We start from the raw sequence: 19,979 nt of genomic DNA, 5'->3' as shown, positions 1-19,979 counted from the left end.
ATGATTTCATAGCTGGAACAATACTATGAAATTGTGAAAAATACGACAATACCCTTTTAACATGCTGTTTGAAAAGACCATCTTGGATGGAGTTTTGGCCTGCCTGGTGAGATATTTATCAACAGGTGGTAAATTGGTTAATATACCAATAAGAAAGGCCTAACTATTCAAATAGCCCACAGGGAAATCTTCCATCCCCCTGTGTAGATTTGTAACAGTCTATAAAATGGAAGTGTAGATGCATGTTATGTCCGTCCATACTACACTGTATAGTGTAAAACAAAGCACATAACTGTGTTCTACTTAGTTATATGGTTTACAATATGTTAGAGTACTAGCTGTACAGTAACTTCATAACGTGACTTCTCTTTCTTGGTAATGTTGTGATGCAGGTGAAACAGAGCTTGTGTCTCATGTATCACTGTCTTGATGTGATATCCCTGCACACCCAGCTGGTAGATGCTTGTGAGCAATGAAACGCTACGCTGCACACGTCTATGGGATCATTTTAAACAAATAAAGCATATGAAACCTACCAAAATAAAAATTCTGATAGATTTGCCGATTTTTGCAAAGAATTGGAACAAAGAATGCAGACTGTTAAAAAGAATGATTCTGCCCATTTTATATCCATGTTTTCTAGCATGTTTAGCATAGGGGCAATTCCATGACCTCTCTGGGATATGTGGGATGCTAGCGTCTCACCTGGCCAAAAGCCAGTGAAAATGCAGTGTGCCAAATTCAAATAAATAAAAAAATCAAAATCACACATGCAAAGATAGCAGATTAAAGCTACACTTGTTGTGAATCCAGCCAACATGTCAGATTTCAAAAAAGCTTTTTTGGCGAAAGCAAACAATGCTATTATCTGAGGATGGCACCATAGTAAAGGAGCATATTTCAACCTTGCAGGCGCGACACAAAACGCAGAAGTAAAAATATAATTTATTTTCTTCTTTTATTGGCACTCCAATATTTCCCATAGACATCACAAATGGTCCTTTTGTTCGATTAATCCCGTCGATATATATCCAAAATGTCAATTTATTTGGCGTGTTTGATCCATAAAAAACACTGGTTCCAAATTGCGCAACGTGACTAAAGAATATCTCTCAAGTTACCTGGAAACTTTGCCAAAACATTTCAAACTACCTTTGTAATACAACTTTAGGTAAAAAAAAAGTAAATCATTGATCAAATTGAAGACTGGATGATCTGTGTTCAATACAGGAGGAATACAAACTGTAGCTAGCTTTCTGGTCACGCGCCTCTATCTAACAGTACACTTCAAGTTACCCTCGTTCAAGATGGCCGTACTTCATTACACAAGGGAAAAACCTCAACCAATTTCTAAAGACTGACATCCAGTGGAAGCGATAGGAACTGCAAGAAGGTCCCTTAGAAATCTGGATTCTCAATGAAAAGCCATTGAAAAGAGTGACCTCAATTTTTTAAATCTGAATAATTTGTCCTCTGGGTTTCGCCTCTTTCGTTCTGTTATACTCAGACATGATTCAAACAGTTTTAGACACTTCAAGTGTTTTTTAAAAATACAAATCTACTAATAATATGCATATCTTATCTTCTGTGGGTGAGTAGCAGTCAGTTTATTTTGGGCATGCATTTCATCCGGATGTGAAAATACTGCCCCCTGTCACCAAGACGTTTTAACAGAATGGTGCTGAGACTCAGATGTTTTACTTTAAAATGAATGCCAAACCAAAACCATTGATTGTAAAGTTAAACAAACCATGCCACAATATTCCAGAGGTTGCACTACAATATAACTTGTATAGAAGAAGATAACGCCTTCGATGTAGCTGATCACATTTTCTATAATCACACTTCATTTCACCTTTGCAACAGTTTACCTTGGTTGTGTTTTAATTACAGTTTTTTTTTTACTGTATACTGATGTCTCTTGTTCTCCTCCCGCCCAGTCTTTGATCATTGGCGGAGGGCCCTGTGGCCTGCGCACAGCCATCGAGCTGGCTCTGCTGGGGGCCAAGGTGGTGGTGATTGAGAAGAGGGACACCTTCTCCAGAAACAACGTGCTCCACCTGTGGCCCTACACCATCCACGACCTCAGGGGCCTCGGGGCCAAGAAGTTCTATGGCAAATTTTGTGCCGGAGCCATAGACCACATCAGTAAGTTTCATACTTTTCGGAATGCCATTCTTATCTCATTGGGAAGTATGTTAAGTAATATTGTTCTTCATTGTTTTGGTGTACTGCTGGGGAAAACGGACTACGGTATTTTTCAGATGGTAACATTGTTACATGTCACTCCCATGTTCTACAGTTAGATTTTCAATATACAGTACCAGTCCAAAAAAGTTAGGACACCTACTCATTCAAGGGTTTTTCCTATTCTTTTTACTATTTTCTACATTGTGGAATAATTGTGAAGACCTCAAAACTATGAAATAACACGCATGGAATCATGTAGTAACCAGTAAAGTGATAAACAAATCTAAATATATTTGATATTTTTCAAAGTTGCCACCCTTTGCCTTGACAGCTTTGCACACTTGGCATTCTCTCAATCCGCTTCACCTGGAACAGTATTGAAGGAGTTCACAAACATGCTTTTTATTTTACCTTTTATTTTACTAGGCAAGTCAGTTAAGAACAAATTCTTATTTTCAATGACGGCCTAGGAACAGTGGGTTAACTGCCTGTTCAGGGGCAGAACGACAGATTTGTACCTTGTCAGCTCGGGGATTCGAACTTGCAACCTTTCGGTTACTAGTCCAACGCTCTAACCACTAGGCTACCCTGCCGCCCCTGAGCACTTGTTGGCTGCTTTTCCTTCACTCTGCAGTCCAACTCGCCCCAAACCATCCCTAGTGTCGCAGTGGTCTAAGGCACTGCATCTCAATGCTAGAGGCTTCACTACAGACACACTGGTTCGATTCCAGGCTGTATCACAACCGGCTGTGATTGGGAGTCCTATAGGGCGGCGCACAATTGGCCCAGCATAGTCTTGGTTTGGCCGGTGTATGCTGTCATTGTTAAGTCAGTTAAGAACATATTCTTCTTGTCTAGTTAAATAAAGGTGTGTTTAAAAAATAAAAATGGAGGTCGGTTGATTGTGGAGGCCAGGTCATCTGATGCAGCACTCATCACTCTCCTTGGTCAAATAGCCCTTACACAGTCTGGAGGTGTGTTGGGTCATTGTCCTGTTGATAAACAAATGATAGTCCTACTAAGTGTAAATCAAATGGGATGGCGTATCGCAGTAGAATGCTGTGGTAACCATGCTGGTTAAGTGTGCCTTGAATTCTAAATAACTGACAGTGTCACCAGCAAAGCACCATCACACCACCACCACCATGGGAACCACAAATGCGGAGATCATCCTTTCACCTACTCTGCGTCTCACAAAGACGTGCGGTTGGAATCAAAAATCTCTAATTTAGACTCATCAAACCAAAGGACAGATTTCCACCGGTCTAATGTCCATTGCTCATGTTTCTTGGCTGAAGCAAGTCTTCTTCTTATTGCTGTCCTTTTAGTAGTGGTTTCTTTGCAGCAATTTGACCATGAAGGCCTGGTTCACACAGTCTCTGAACAGTTGATGTCTGTTACTTGAACTCTGAAGCATTTATTTGGCCTGAAATTTGAGGCTGGAAACACTAATGAACTTAACAACTGCAGCAGAGGTAACTTGGGGTCTTCCTTTCCTGTGGTGGTGTCATGAGAGCCAGTTTCATTATAGCTCTTGATGTTTTTTGCGACAGTTCTTGAAATTTTCCGCATTGATTGACCTACATGTCTTAACGTACTGATGGACTGTCATTTCTCTTTGCTTATTTGAGCTGTTCTTGCCATAACATGGACTTGGTCTTTTAACAAATAGGGCAATCTTCTGTATACCAACCCTACCTTGTCACAAGACAACTGATTGGCTCAAACACATTAAGAAGGAAAGAAATTCCTCAAATTAACAAGGTACACCTGTTTAATTTAAATGCATTCCAGGTGACTACCTCATGAAGCTGGTTGCGAGAATGCAAAGGGTGGCTACTTTGAAGAATCTCAAACATTAAATATATTTTGATTTGTTGAACACATTAATTAGTTGGTTACTACATGATTCCATATGTGTTCATAGTTTTGATGTCTTCACTACTATTATTCTATAATATAGTAAATCTAGAGAAACCGTTGGAGTAGGTGTGTCCAAAACTTTGACTGGTACTGTATTTCCAGGTCGTTCTGCCGAGAGATGATGATTGTGTGAGTTATACATCTCCCTGCTACTTCCTTGCCTTAGATAACATGCAAAGTGGAGGAGCCCATAAATGCAAATGTTGTGTGTTTTTCAAACCAAAGCTGCCAGATAGTGACCTTCTGGTGTCCTTTATCAGGGTCATAAATACTGCTTCTCACGTTAACTTATGAAGTTGAAAACCGACTTACCAGCTGCTAGCTAGCTACACCTATACCTCAGAATGGAATCAGTCGTGGCATTTCACTAACCTTGTCTCTAAGCCTAGCAAGGCCACAGGTTATTGGATATTGTGTGTTGATGGATATGTGTTAAAACCCCCATGCAGTTTTTTTTTTTTATGATCACTATGTCTAACAAATCACTGTTTATTTCATGAAAATAACACAATCTTTTTTATCATTTATTTCCCTGAGCCTCATTTTGCCATTGAAATGCTCAGTCTGATTGTGTGGGCGTGTTGATGTAAATGTATTTACATAAAAGTCTGATTGGCGGTGATGGGTACTGACTTCTAAACTTGAAATATCCTTATTCATGCTACTGAGGGAGAGAGGGTAATGCAGAAAGTTTACATTCTGTCAGAACATATTGTTAGATATTAGGTATCCTATGGAGAGAAGGGACACAGTCTGGTTTCAGTCAACAGATAAGGTAGGACAGCTGTGAGATGGGGAGGAGGGAGGAATTTGTGCCGAGGTCAGGTCAGATAAAGTGAGAAAGAACAGGCATCCCTTAAATCCTGTCTAGCAACGGATGTATTGGTTGTCCAGATGTGTAAGGCTTTGTCTTAGTGAATTAACTTGGTTTGAGCTTTTACTAGCCGTTCGTGGGCTTATTTCCAATCTAACAGCGGATAGGATCATTTAGACTCTAGCTACCCTTCTTTCGCCTTCAAAGTAGGAGGATGCATATGCAAATAAAAGATGATGGTGGTGATAGTCAGAATGATCAGATCAGATTGTGATGTGATCTGGGCCAAAAATTCCATCCCACCTGTACAGGCTGAAAATCCAGGAATTATTTTTCAAACTGCTCTTACACAAAAAGGCCTTTAACATATTTTTTTATAATGGGGAAAATACTGTATCAGTAAAATCACTTTTCTTTATATATATATTTTTTTTTTTACAAACTGCACTGCCACTTTAAATCTACCTGATCTGTTTGTCTATGAAGGTATTCGCCAGCTCCAGCTCATGCTGCTGAAGGTCTCCCTCATCGTGGGAGTGGAGGTCCATGTTAATGTGGAGTTTGTTAAACTGCTGGAACCACTGGACAACCAGGAGAATGAAGGTAACTATTTATTTTTTTGTCTGAAAATACAGCTTTCTGTCCCTATACTTTTGAATCTGACCCAGTGGTATCAGGTCCGGCATCAGTCTGTGAAAGGAAGTATCAGAACTTCAAACCTCCATTAGTGCTTGCATAAGTACCGTATAATTGTGTAACCTACGATTATGGATGAAGAACATCATGAACCCCACCACCACCATTTGGGCTGTTGAGTCGGTTTCAGGGGTAAAATGGTGTAGCAAACAAGTCTTTGGTTGCTTAGGCAATGCCCCCCTCCCTGCAGCAGCACATTTCTATATTTCTTGCTTAATTATTTTGCTATTCAAATGAATATAATGGTGACCGAGGGTCATTTGGCTGAACAACCATCATTCAAAATTCCATGACTGTCACAAGCCTGGCCTTCATGCCATGGCAATCACTAAACAGCTGTGTTTACGACAAACAATTTATTTCTGTTTATTTGACTGTTATTTCATGCTTGCATATTTGTCATAAATCTACTTTTTGCATTGTTATTCTGCGAATTATCAGCTTGCAATGTTGCTTGCCTAATTTGAGTTGATGCCAAAAACAAGCCCATTGTATATTTATGAAGCTGTATTTCAAAGTTCTTCAGAGTCCCAAAGCTTCACCAACTGTCCCATTCTTTTGATTTTGAACATTGGATTTAAACAAGCGTCCTGTTTTTCTCCCGGTTATTTCTTCAGTAGCATGTGGTGGCAGACTTGTCACTAGATGGATAAATATAGAAGAAGACAGAAGGAAGACTAGCCTAAATTTAGGGTTGCAATGTGTCCTTCTCTGCAGCAGTGACAGTGTCCTTCAGGGCGTACCTCAGGAGAATGGGCCTGGCGCGTTTCTGTAAGACGGTGTGGCACGAGTGTTGAGCTGATATGGAGAGGGTCACTGTTTTCGCTCTGCATCATTGCCACTTACCACTCTGCATTGTGAAAGATTGCAAACCCCCAGCAAGACTCCAGCTATATGGGCTCCCGAGTGGCACAGCGGTCTAAGGCACTGCATCTCTGGTTCGATTCCAGGATGTATCACATCCAGCCATGATATTGGGAGTCCCACAGGGCGGCGCACAATTGACCCTGCGTCGTCCGGGTTTGGCTGGGGTAGGCAGGAATTGTTAACTTCTTGCGTCGAGCCATCCCGGATCTGGTATCGTGACTACAGCCTCAAGCTCATTACCATAATGCAACGTTAACTATTCATGAAAATCGCAAATGAAATGAAATTAATCTATTTGCTCTCAAGCTTAGCCTTTTGTTAACAACACTGTCATCTCAGATTTTCAAAATATGCTTCTCAACCATTGCAAAACAAGCATTTGTGTAACAGTATTGATAACTAACGTAGCATTTAGCGTAGCATTTAGCGTTAGCATTCAGCAGGCAACATTTTCCACAAAAAACAGAAAAAGCATTCAAATAAAATCATTTACCTTTGAAGACGTTCGGATGTTTTCAATGAGGAGACTCAGATAGCAAATGTTCAGTTTTTCCTGAAAGATTATTTGTTTAGGACAAATCGCTCCGTTTTTTGCGTCACGTTTAGCTACGAAAAAAACCTGTATCCAGGATTGTGTAAATCTATCCGCAAGCTCATTAGCATAACACAACGTTAACTATTCATGAAAATCGCAAATGAAATGAAATTAATCTATTTGCTCTCAAGCTTAGCCTTTTGTTAACACTGTCATCTCAGATTTTCAAAATATGCTTTTGAACCATAGCTAAACAAGCATTTGTGTAAGAGTATTGATAGCCTAGCATTGCATTAAGCCTAGCATTCAGCATGCAACATTTTCCACAAAAACCAGAAAAGAATTCAAATAAAATAATTTACCTTTGAAGAACTAAAGATGTTTTCAATGAGGAGACTCTGTTAGATAGCAAATGTTCCGTTTTTACAAAAAATATTATTTGTGTCGACTAATCGCTCCGTTTTGTTCATCACATTTGGGGAGGGGAAAAAATATATATATATATGTCATTAAAACGCAAACTTTTTTCCAAATTAACTCTATAATATCGACAAACATGGCAAACCGATGTTTAGAATCAATCCTCAAGGTGTTTTTCACATCTATCGACGATAAAATCCATCGTGGCAGTTTACTTTCGCTTCTGAAGAAATGGAACGCGCATGGACCTAAAGATTACGCACACAGGACACCGGGCGGGACACCAGGTAAATGTAGTCTCTTATGGTCAATCTTCCAATGATATGCCTACAAACACGTCACAATGCTGCAGACACCTCGGGGAATAGACAGAAACCGCAGGCTCATTCCTGGCGCATTCACAGCCATATAAGGAGACATTGGAACACAGCGCCTTCAGAATCTGGGGCATTTCCTGTATGAAACTTCATCTTGGTTTCGCCTGTTGCTTTAGTTCTGGGGCACTCACAGATAATATCTTTGCAGTTTTGGAGACGTCAGAGTTTTTTCTTTCCAAAGCTGTCAATTACATGCATAGTCGAGCATCTTTTCGTGACAAAATATTGTGCTTAAAACGGGCACGTCTTTTTATCCAATAATGACATAGTAGCGCCCCCATAGGTTGAACAGGTTAACCGACTTGCCTAGTTAAATGCAAATAAAATAAATAGTTGCAGAGAACTTGGCTATGTATTTAACCGTGCCCTCACATTAATCTAAAAGCACCATGTAGTGACTCGTCATCCAATAACAAACTCTGAAACCTTAACAGTCACGGAAAACAGGAAATGTTTACAATAGATTGCTGTATTCATGACTTGCTGCTGTCTCGAACGCTTGTCTAATACTGTATCTTCTCCTTTTCCCAGGGCTTGGATGGAGAGCTGAGATTAGACCATCAAACCACCCCCTCACTGACTATGAATTTGACGTGGTGATCGGTGCGGATGGACGCAGAAACACGCTAGATGGTGAGAACAGACGATGGAGCTGTTAATGTTTGACTGTTTTAACATTGACAGGAGCCTGGAAGACCCTTGGGGCACAGCTAAAAGTTGCACACCTGAACATTTTCAACTACAGAGTTTCACTCATCCATAAAATACTAGACAGGGAAAGTCCAATAGAAATGCACACAAACGAGGTGTTACAGTATGTGAGAGGGGGGGGGACATGTCCTCCCCAGATTCTGAAATTAATATATTTTTAAATTATGTCCCCCCACTTCTAAAACTGAAGTTGCACCCTGGTAGTGTCTACTACTCTTCATCTGCAGTTAACTCTAGTTAGTACTGGCAACATTTGAACTGCATCAGAGCACTTTGCCCAGAGGTCTACCTGGGAGCCTGAGAAGGTAAATGGCTTGTATACAGACTGACCCTGGTCATGTGACAGGTGAAAGTCAATTGCAGTATTTGCATCAGTCTTGAGTGTAGTCTGACTGCACCTAAAAAGGAAAGCAAATGGGTAAATCATCACCCAGACAATTATTACTCAAAGTTCAAAGGTAGTATTTTGCAATTCTACCATCGTTTACATTTTTTTTGCTTAATCTGAACCTTCATCAGTCTGTTTATTACATGGTGCTATAAGAATAATACAATAAAATTATTACTCTATGTAATAAATCAATCTGACCCAGTTTAATATAAAATGATTGACTTCCAAAATGTTAAGCAGAACAATAACAATTACTTTCCTCTCAGGTTTCAAGAGAAAGGAGTTCCGGGGTAAGCTGGCCATCGCCATCACAGCCAACTTTGTCAACAGGAACACCACGGCCGAGGCCAAGGTAGAGGAGATCAGCGGAGTGGCCTTCATCTTCAACCAGAAGTTCTTCCTGGAGCTCAAAGAGGAGACAGGTGGGTCCTCTACCAAACCTGACCCCTAACACGCCTGCATTTACCCTTCTCCAGGGCAATGACTTATAGCCTGGTCTGTGATCTCTTTGTACAGTCTTTCCAATGACCATAGTTGTCAAGACAGCACAAACAGAACTGCGACCAGGCTAATTTACCTTCTATTTACCTTTTTTGGAATTCTGATTCCCTAGATGTCATCACATCAGTCCAAACTAGTGTGGCTCCTACAAAAAAAGGAGTGTTGCGTTTACGATGAAGTACCAGCCTGTCGGGTAGATAAGATGTGCTTTGCCATGCTAGAACACCATGGAGGATCCTGTGCTGCTGATTTCTCTGTTTGCTTGGCTTTGTGAGGACAGTTGGCTCAGCAGTGAAGACAGGCTGGAATCGCTTCCCGTCCAATCCCCTCTTAAAACTTCTTACGGATCATTGGGACGCTAGCGTCCCACCTCGACAACATCCGGTGAAATTGCAGAGCGTCAAATTCAATTTACAGAAATCGTAATATTAAACATTCATGAAAATACAAGGGTCATACATCATTTAACTTCTTACGGCTGAGATCCCGTTAACGGGATCGATATGACAACAGCCAGTGAAAGTGCAGGGCACCAAATTCAAACACATCTCATAATTATTTTACACCATTTTAAAGAAACCTGTTAATCCCACCACCGTGTCCGATTTCAAAAAGGCTTTATGATGGAAGCACACCATCTGATTATGTTAGGTCAGTACCTAGTCACAGAAAAACACAGCCATTTTTCCAGCCAAAGAGAGGAGTCACAAAAAGCAGAAATGTAGATAAAATGAATCACTAACCTTTGCTCTTCATCAGATGACACTCATTGTACTAAATGTTACACATTACATGTGTGTTTTGTTAAATAAAGTTCATATTTATATCCAAAAATCTGTTTACATTGGCGCATTACGTTCAGTAATGTTTTGCTTCCAAAACATCAGGTGATTTTTGCAGATAGCCACATCAATTTACAGAAATACTCATAATAAACATTGATAAAGATACAAGAGTTATGCATGGAACTTTAGATAAACTTCTCCTTAATGCAACCGCTGTGTTAGATTTTTAAAAAGCTTTACGGAAAAAGCACACCATGCTATAATCGGAGTACGGCGCTCGGAGAACAAAACAAGCCATACAGATATCCGCCATGTTGTGGAGTCAACAGAAGTCAGAAATAGCATTATAAATAATCACTTTGATTTTCATCAGAATGCACTCATGAATCCCAGTTCCACAATAAATGTTTGTTTTTTTCGATAAAGTCCATCATGTCCAAATACCTCCTTTTTTTTCGTGCCTTGAGTTCACAAATCCAAATTCACGACGCCCAGGCCAGACAAAGTAAACGAAAATCCATTACAGTTCATAGAAACATGTCAAACGATGTATAGAATCAATCTTTAGCGTGTTTTTAACATAAATTTTCAATAATATTTCAACCAGAGAATTCCTTTGTCTTTAGAAATGCAATGGAACACAGCTACCTCTCACAGGAGCATGCCTGAATGAGCTCATGGCCTTCTGGCAGACTTCTTACTCAATCAACTCTCATTCTCTCCTCCTTTACAGTAGAAGCCTCAAACCGGTTCTAAAGACTGTTGACATCTAGTGGAAGCCTTAGGAAGTGCAATCGGACCAAATTTTAGGACCAAAATTTACACTATCTCGGATCGGCAAAGAGTTTAAAAAGAAACTACAAACCTCAGATTTCCCACTTCCTGGTTGGGTTTTCTTCTCGGGTTTTTGCCTGCCAAATGAGTTTTGTTATACTCAGACATCATTCAAACAGTTTTAGAAACTTCAGTGTTTCCTATCCAAATTGTTAATTTGACTGAGAATACCGGAGACCGGAATGCGCTACAAACACTACAGCCAAAATGGGAGCCACTTAGAAAAACAACATTCTAGCTCATTTTTCAAAAAAGAAGCCTGAAACCACTTCTAAAGACTGTTGACATCGAGTGCAGTTCCTAGAGTTTCTAATCTGGCAGGATTTGGTTTGATATTCCCATTCCCAGCCATTGTAATCAGAGGTGGGATGAATTCATTTTTGGGGGATGGATTGTCCTCGGGTTTATGCCTGCCATGTCATTTCTGGTATACTCAGACATTATTTTAAGTTTTAGAAACTTCAGAGTGTTTTCTGTCCAGTACTACCAATTACAGTGGGGAGAAAAAGTATTTGATACACTGCCGATTTTGCAGGTTTTCCTACTTACAAAGCATGTAGAGGTTTGTAATTATCATAGGTACACTTCAACTGTGAGACGGAATCTAAAAAAATCCAGAAAACCACATTGTATGCTTTTTAAAGTAATTCATTTGCATTTTATTGCATGACATAAGTATTTGATCACCTACCAACCAGTAACAATTCAGGCTCTCACAGACCTGTTCTCCACTCATTACCTGTATTAACTACACCTGTTTGAACTTGTTCCCTGTATAAAAGACACCCGTCCACACTCAATCAAACACACTCCAACCTCTCCACAATGGCCAAGACTAGAGAGCTGTGGAAGGACATCAGGGCTAAAATTGTAGACCTGCACAAGGCTGGGATTGGCTACAGGACAATAGGCAAGCAGCTTGGTGAGAAGGCAACAACTGTTGGTGCAATTATTAGAAAATGGAAGATGTTCAAGATGACGGTCAGTCACCCTCGGTCTGGGGCTCCATGCAAGATCTCACCTCGTGGGGCATCAATGATCATGAGGAAGGTGAGTGATCAGTCCAGAACTACACGGCAGGACCTGGTCAATGACCTGAAGAGAGCTGGGACCACAGTCTCAAAGAAACCCATTAGTAACACACTACGCCGTCATGGATTAAATTCCTGCGGCGCACGCAAGGTCCCCCTGCTCAAGCCAGCGCATGTCCAGGCCCGTCTGAAGTTTGCCAATGACCATCTGAATGATCCAGAGGGGGAATGGGAGAAGGTCATGTGGTCTGATGAGACAAAAATAGAGCTTTTTGGTCTAAACTCCACTCGCCGTGTTTGGAGGAAGAAGAGGAAGGATGAGTACAACTCCAAGAACACCATCCAACCATGAAGCATGGAGGTGGAAACATCATTCTTTGGGGTTGCTTTTCTGCAAAGGGGACAGGATGACTGCACCGTATTGAGGGGAGGATGGGTGGGGCCATGTATCGCAAGATCTTGGCCCACAACCTCCTTCCCTCAGTAAGAGCATTGAAGATGGGTCGTGGCTGGGTCTTCCAGCATGACAACGACACAAAACACACAGCCAGGGCAACTAAGGAGTGGCTCCGTAAGAAGCATCTCGAGGTCCTGGAGTGGCCTAGCCAGTCTCCAGACCTGAACCCAATAAAAAATCTTTGGAGGGAGCTGAAGGTCCATATTGCCCAAATAGTTAGTGGGGCAAGAAAGTATTTAGTCAGCCACCAATTGTGCAATTTCTCCCACTTAGAAAGATGAGAGGCCTGTAATGTTCATCATAGGTACACTTCAACTATGACAGACAAAATGAGAAAAGAAAATCCAGAAAATCACATTGTAGGATTTTTAATGAATTTATTTGCAAATTATGGTGGAAAATAAGTATTTGGTCAATAACAAAAGTTTATCTCAATACTTTGTTATATACCCTTTGTTGGCAATGACAGAGGTCAAACGTTTTCTGTAAGTCATCACAAGGTTTTCACACACTGTTGCTGGTATTTTGGCCCATTCCTCCATGCAGATCTCCTCTAGAGCAGTGATGTTTTGGGACTGTTGCTGGGCAACACTGACTTTCAACTCCCTCCAAAGATTTTCTATGGGGTTGAGATCTGGAGACTGGCTAGGCCACTCCAGGACCTTAATGCTTCTTACGAAGCCACTCCTTCATTGCCCGGGCGGTGTGTTTGGGATCATTGTCATGCTGAAAGACCCAGCCACATTTCATCTTCAATGCCCTTGCTGATGGAAGGAGGTTTTCACTCAAATTCTCACGATACATGGCCCCATTCTTTCCTTTACATGGATCAGTCATCCTGGTCCCTTTGCAGAAAAACAGCCCCAAAGCATGATGTTTCCACCCCCATGCTTCACAGTAGGTATGGTGTTCTTTGGAGGACAAAGAATGCTGAGTTGCATCCAAACACGACGAGTTGAGTTTTTACCAAAAAGTTTTATTTTGGTTTCATCTGACCATATGACATTCTCCCAATCTTCTTCTGGATCATCCAAATGCTCTCTAGCAAACTTCAGACGGGCATGGACATGTACTGGCTTAAGCAGGGGGACACGTCTGGCACTGCAGGATTTGACTCCCTGGCGACAGTGTGTGTTACTGATGGTAGGCTTTGTTACTTTGGTCCCAGCTCTCTGCAGGTCATTCACTAGGTCCCCCCGTGTGATTCTGGGATTTTTGCTCACTGTTCTTGTGATCAGTTTGACCCCACGGGATGAGATCTTGCGTGGAGCTCCAGATCGAGGGAGATTATCAGTAGTCCTGTATGTCTTCCATTTCCTAATAATTGCTCCCACAGTTGATTTCTTCAAACCAAGCTGCTTTCCTATTGCAGATTCAGTCTTCCCAGCCTGGTGCAGGTCTACTATTTTGTTTCTGGTGTCCTTTGACAGCTCGTTGGTCTTGGCCATAGTGGAGTTTGGAGTGTATGACTGTTTGAGGTTGTGGACAGGTGTCTTTTATACTGATAACAAGTTCAAACAGGTGCCATTAATACAGGTAACGAGTGGAGGACAGAGGAGCCTCTTATTAAAGAAGTTGTTACAGGTCTGTGAGAGCCAGACATTTTGCTTGTTTGTAGGTGACCAAATACTTATTTTCCACCATAATTTGCAAATAAAATCATAAAAAATCCTACAATGTGATTTTCTGGATTTTTTTTGTTCTCATTTTGTCTGTCATAGTTGAAGTGTACCTATAATGAATATTACAGGCCTCGTCTTTTTAAGTGGGAGAACTTGCACAATTTGGTGGCTGGCTAAATACTTTTTTGCCCCACTCTGTCATGTAATAAAATGCAAATTAATTACTTTAAAATCATACAACGTGATTTTCTGGATTTTTGTTTTAGATTCCGGCTCTCACAGTTGTCATAGTGTACCTATGATAACAATTACACACCTCTACATGCTTTGTAAGTAGGAAAGCCTGCAAAATCGGCAGTGTATCAAATACTTTTTCTCCCCACTGTATATACATATCCTAGCTTCTGGGCCTGAGTAACGGGCAGTTTACTTTGGGCACCTCATTCATCCAAACTTCCGAAAACTGCTCCCTAGCCCGAAGAAGTTAATGAAAGGTTCGGCCCCATCACTCACATGGATCATAAGATGCACACTGTATGTGAAACATGATCCACTGGGCTAATCCCTACTGTACAGTTGGTCAACTAATACAACCACCCCACTGGTTGTACGGTCAACCTGGTCAACATGATGAAGGACATAAAGGTGTTAATTAATCTTTGTTTTCTTGTTGCAGGGATTGATCTGGAGAACATTGTGTACTACAGAGACAACACACACTACTTTGTGATGACTGCAAAGAAGCAGAGTCTGCTGGACAAGGGGGTCATCATTCATGTGAGTGGTGTTTGTTTTGCTCCTTTGTTTTCACTTTCCCCATATGTCATTCCCCCACTCTTCTAATCCCCAACAGTTCAGATTTGCACAGCTGTGCCATTGTGCCCTATCTGCCAGAGGGTGCTAAATCTCAGCCCTTTGTTTGAACTGGGAATAAAAGCACAGAACAAGATACATTGGAGTGGAGTGAGAGAGGAAAAGGTGTTGCTGGGTGAGAAGGAATCTGGCACCTGTGTGTGTGTCTGGTCTCTGAAGGCTCGTTTTCATTTAATTTCTCCTTCAGTGAAGATGGACTCCTCATCCTTCCTGCTCTGAATGTGACCTCTGTGTGTAGTCTTTAAGCTCTCGTCATAGCACTGCTGCCTTGACTGGTTCGAATTGTCAGCGAGCTCTTGACTTATATTTTAAACTGTACAATAGAAATGTTTGATAAAATAATATGATGGGGATTTGCATGTGAGGGCGCTGATCCATAACAATAATGTAGTAGACTTGTAATCCCTGTAATTGCTTGCTACCTGAGGTGAAACCTGTCCCTTTGTTGTTTTTTAACCAGCTGCTGAAACAGACTTGTACTATGTAGTTTTTCAAAGTCTGCTTACGTGTTCAGAAATGTTGAACAAAACTGTCTAGGGCAACTGTAAAGTCTTTAGGGCCGGTTGCCATCACCTCAGTCTAATCTACACATGATGAAGAGGTAGGTAGGTAGGTAGGGCCCTGTTGTTTTCCTGACCATATGATCTAACCAGGAGAATCTTAAGCCCCAGTTATAGGCTCCAACTAGGACTTGGTAGAGGTGGCGCTCTGATTCTTTCGTAGCAATACCATTCATTTTCCATCAACCCGCCCTGTTTCTTTATCCTGCAGGATTACATTGAAACAGAGAAGCTGCTGGGCCAAGACAACGTGAACCAGGAGGCTCTTCTCTCCTACGCCCGCGAGGCGGCCGACTTTGGCACCAACTACCAGCTGCCCTCTCTGGACTACGCCATCAACCACTGCAACCAGCCCGATGTGGCCATGTTCGACTTCACCTGCATGTGCGCCTCAGAGAATGCGGCGCTGTTCAGGGAGAAGTGCGGACATAAGCTACTGGTGGCTCTGGTGGGGGACAGTTTATTGGAGGTGAGGGGGCTTTACGTCATACTGATGTTGTGGGTGAAATGAATACACATTGTCACACCATAGCAAAATGGATTAAAACATTTTGCAGCAGAAACCAAAAATGCCTTTCTTATTGGACAACTTCAGGTTTTCCCCCTCCCTGTTCAGTCTGTTTTCATCCGTATGGTGTGCCGGGATATAGATTACTGTTCATTTAATTTCTCATGCTAGTTCATTCTCAAAGCTTTGTCTAAAAGCCTCTCAAGTCACAGGAGCCAACACTAAATGTATTTTATTGGGATCCCCAATGCTGCCAAGGCAGCAGCTCCTCTTCCTGGGGTCCAAACATGAAAAAAACACACAAATAAAATGAATAATATACTGTGGCAGACCAGGGGGTTGGGTCAAAATGTTTACACAGATCAGACACAGAGTAGAATTTAGCTCAGTATCAAAGGTATTTATTAAAATAAAAGTCCAAAAGAAAAGAACAGGTTTCCCCCATGAGACCCTCTCCGGGCTACTGTCTTCTGGGCTCCGGGTCTTTCTGTATCCTGTGGGGATTAAAAACTTAACTCCCTCCTGTTACCTCTGATACCGTCCGCAACTATACAGGAGTCCTTTCCTCCCCTAGTCTTTCCCCTGTGTGCTGCTCTTCTTGAGGCTTTATGGGACTTGTACAGCTGGTGAGCAATCAGCCCTTGATTACTCACCAATCCCCAATCAGCCCCAATTAGTCCTGGCTGGAGAGCCTGTCGAGACCTGGCACGTCCAGCAGATGGATGGAGCCATCGCCCTGTGTCTTCTCCGTCAGTCACCAGGCCTTTGAGTCTCCCCCTGGTGGCTGACCTGCTGTACGCCCCCCCCTCGCCCTAGCTCTGTCGGGGAAGGAACTGTCATCAGTGCGAGGTATGTCGCCCTTCTCGATAGGGCATCCGCGTTTCATGCTTTGCCCCTAACCTGTGCACAACAGAAAAAGAGAGGCGTTGAAGGGACAAGAACCACTTGGTGACTGGATCGTTTGTCCCTTCCCCTGGCCATCCATCCCCACGGTGGGGAGGAGCACCACATGTATCTGGGACAGAACGGCCTCTAGTCCCACGTCACATGCCTCCGTCTGGGCCAACATTGGCAGCTGGAAATTGGGAGCAAAGCGCGTCCTTCAGGCGGCTGCACGCCACTTCTTTCTCGTCCATCCATTTCACTGTTTTCGGGAGGCGGGCCCTGGTTAGATCATTGAGAGGGAAGCTATAGCCGCAAAGTTGGGGATAAACCGGCTATAGTATCCTGCCAGCCCCATGAATGACTTGACCTGTGTCTGGTCAGGTGCTCTTTCCAACCTTGCCTGTGGATGAGGATATCATCCAAATGGGCGAAGAACTTTGTTCATCAGTCTCTGGAATGTGGGCGGGGCTACGTGGTGACCGAACGGGAGCACCTGGTACTGATACAATCTGTCTGGTGTTGAAAACGCCATCTTCTCCCGGGAGGAGGCTGCCAACGGTACCTGCCAAGATCCTTTGGTCTTCAATGACCCAAATCCTCAACACAACTTCCACTTCCTGTTTCACGGCCTTCCTTTGTGCCTCCGGAATCCGATATGGCCTCTTTCGTACCGTTTCCCCAGGCCGGGTATGGATGTGGTGTTCAATGAGGGTCGTGCAGCCCGGATTCTCTGAGAATGTTCCGATCGACAAGCTCCCTGAGCTCTTGCTTCTGGGCCAGGTCGAGGTACCACTGGTGTCCTGGCTCCCGACCATAACATGGCCAAGGCTGTCCTCTCGTGCCATTTCTTCAACAGGTTCACGTGGTAAATCTGGTTTCCATCACCCGGGCTGCCGTACGCGGTAATTGATAGGTCCCAGCTTCTCGATCACCTCGTATGGCCCGTGCCTTGTTGCCAGGAACTTACTTTTGGCCGTGGGGATCAAGACCAACACCCTGTCTCCCACTTGAAGTTCTCGGGGCTGGGCTCCCCGATTGTCGGCTTGGGCGCGTTGGGCATTCTTCATATGTTCCCTCACGACTGGCCATATGGCTGTCATCCACTCCCTCATTGTCTCCACGTGCTCTACCACGCTGCGTAAGGGGGTCAGTTGGGCTTCCCACACCTCCTTGGCGAGGTCCAGTAGGCCGCGTGGCCTCTTCCTGTAGAGGAGTTTGAAAAGGGAAAACCCCGTGGAGGACTGGGGTACATCTTGGATTGAGAACATTAGGTGGAGTAGTAGCTGGTCCCAGTTCTTCCCATCCTGCTCGATGACCTTCCTCAGCATATGTTTGAGCGTTTAAAAAAAAAAAAAAAAAAATTAAACCGCTCGACAAGCCCATCCGTCTGCGGGTGAAAGGAGGTCCAGATCTGCTTGATCTGCAGGAAAGCACACCTCTTTCATTAGGCGGGACAAACTCCGTACCTTAGTCTGTCAGGATCGTGTTCCGGATGCCCACCCAGCTAAAGAAGTGGAACAGCTCCTGAGAGATTCCCTTGGACACCGCCGCCAATAGGGGAATGGCCTCGGGATACCGCGTGGCATAGTCTACGATTAACAGGATGTATCAAATCAAATCAAATTTTATTTGTCACATACACATGGTTAGCAGATGTTAATGCGAGTGTAGCGAAATGCTTGTGCTTCTAGTTCCGACAATGCAGTGATAACCAACCAGTAATCTAACTAACAATTCCAAAACTACTGTCTTATACACAGTGTAAGGGGATAAGGAATATGTACATAAGGATATATGAATGAGTGATGGTACAGAGCAGCATACAGTAGATGGTATCGAGTACAGTATATACATATGAGATGAGTATGTAGACAAAGTAAACAAAGTGGCATAGTTAAAGTGGCTAGTGATACATGTATTACATAAGGATGCAGTCGATGATGTAGAGTACAGTATATACGTATGCATATGAAATGAATAATGTAGGGTAAGTAACATTATATAAGGTAGCATTGTTTAAAGTGGCTAGTGATATATTTACATTTCCCATCAATTCCCATTATTAAAGTGGCTGGAGTTGGGTCAGTGTCAATGACATTGTGTTGGCAGCAGCCACTCAATGTTAGTGGTGGCTGTTTAACAGTCTGATGGCCTTGAGATAGAAGCTGTTTTTCAGTCTCTCGGTCCCAGCTTTGATGCACCTGTACTGACCTCGCCTTCTGGATGATAGCGGGGTGAACAGGCAGTGGTTCGGGTGGTTGATGTCCTTGATGATCTTTATGGCCTTCCTGTAACATCGGGTGGTGTAGGTGTCCTGGAGGGCAGGTAGTTTGCCCCCGGTGATGCGTTGTGCAGACCTCACTACCCTCTGGAGAGCCTTACGGTTGTGGGCGGAGCAGTTGCCGTACCAGGCGGTGATACAGCCCGCCAGGATGCTCTCGATTGTGCATCTGTAGAAGTTTGTGAGTGCTTTTGGTGACGAGCCGAATTTCTTCAGCCTCCTGAGGTTGAAGAGGCGCTGCTGCGCCTTCTTCACGACGCTGTCAGTGTGAGTGGACCAATTCAGTTTGTCTGTGATGTCTATGCCGAGGAACTTAAAACTTGCTGCCCTCTCCACTACTGTTCCATCGATGTGGATAGGGGGGTGTTCCCTCTGCTGTTTCCTGAAGTCCACAATCATCTCCTTAGTTTTGTTGACGTTGAGTGTGAGGTTATTTTCCTGACACCACACTCCGAGGGCCCTCACCTCCTCCCTGTAGACCGTCTCGTCGTTGTTGGTAATCAAGCCTACCACTGTTGTGTCGTCCGCAAACTTGATGATTGAGTTGGAGGCGTGCGTGGCCACGCAGTCGTGGGTGAACAGGGAGTACAGGAGAGGGCTCAGAACGCACCCTTGTGGGGCCCCGTGTTGAGGATCAGTGGGGTGGAGATGTTGTTGCCTACCCTCACCACCTGGGGCGGCCCGTCAGGAAGTCCAGTACCCAGTTGCACAGGGCGGG

At 43.1% G+C, this 19,979-nt stretch overlaps 1 protein-coding gene across 10 annotated transcripts in view; it reads left to right on the top strand.

The window, feature by feature from the left end:
- Positions 1-19,979, top strand: part of LOC115109617 (F-actin-monooxygenase mical2b-like) — a 94,105-nt gene that overhangs the window by 12,296 nt on the left and 61,830 nt on the right. For all 10 annotated transcript variants that reach the window (XM_029634741.2, XM_029634740.2, XM_029634742.2 and 7 more), the window contains exons 3-8: positions 1,941-2,148; positions 5,414-5,530; positions 8,354-8,455; positions 9,191-9,346; positions 14,831-14,931; positions 15,799-16,056. In XM_029634741.2, coding sequence (XP_029490601.2) covers positions 1,941-2,148; positions 5,414-5,530; positions 8,354-8,455; positions 9,191-9,346; positions 14,831-14,931; positions 15,799-16,056 — 942 coding nt within the window. The remainder of the gene's footprint in view (positions 1-1,940; positions 2,149-5,413; positions 5,531-8,353; positions 8,456-9,190; positions 9,347-14,830; positions 14,932-15,798; positions 16,057-19,979) is intronic.

This window comes from Oncorhynchus nerka, linkage group LG25, assembly GCF_034236695.1.
Source record: "Oncorhynchus nerka isolate Pitt River linkage group LG25, Oner_Uvic_2.0, whole genome shotgun sequence".
In the NCBI taxonomy this organism is placed as follows: Eukaryota; Metazoa; Chordata; class Actinopteri; order Salmoniformes; family Salmonidae; genus Oncorhynchus; species Oncorhynchus nerka.
This window is presented reverse-complemented; position numbering and strand designations above follow the sequence as displayed.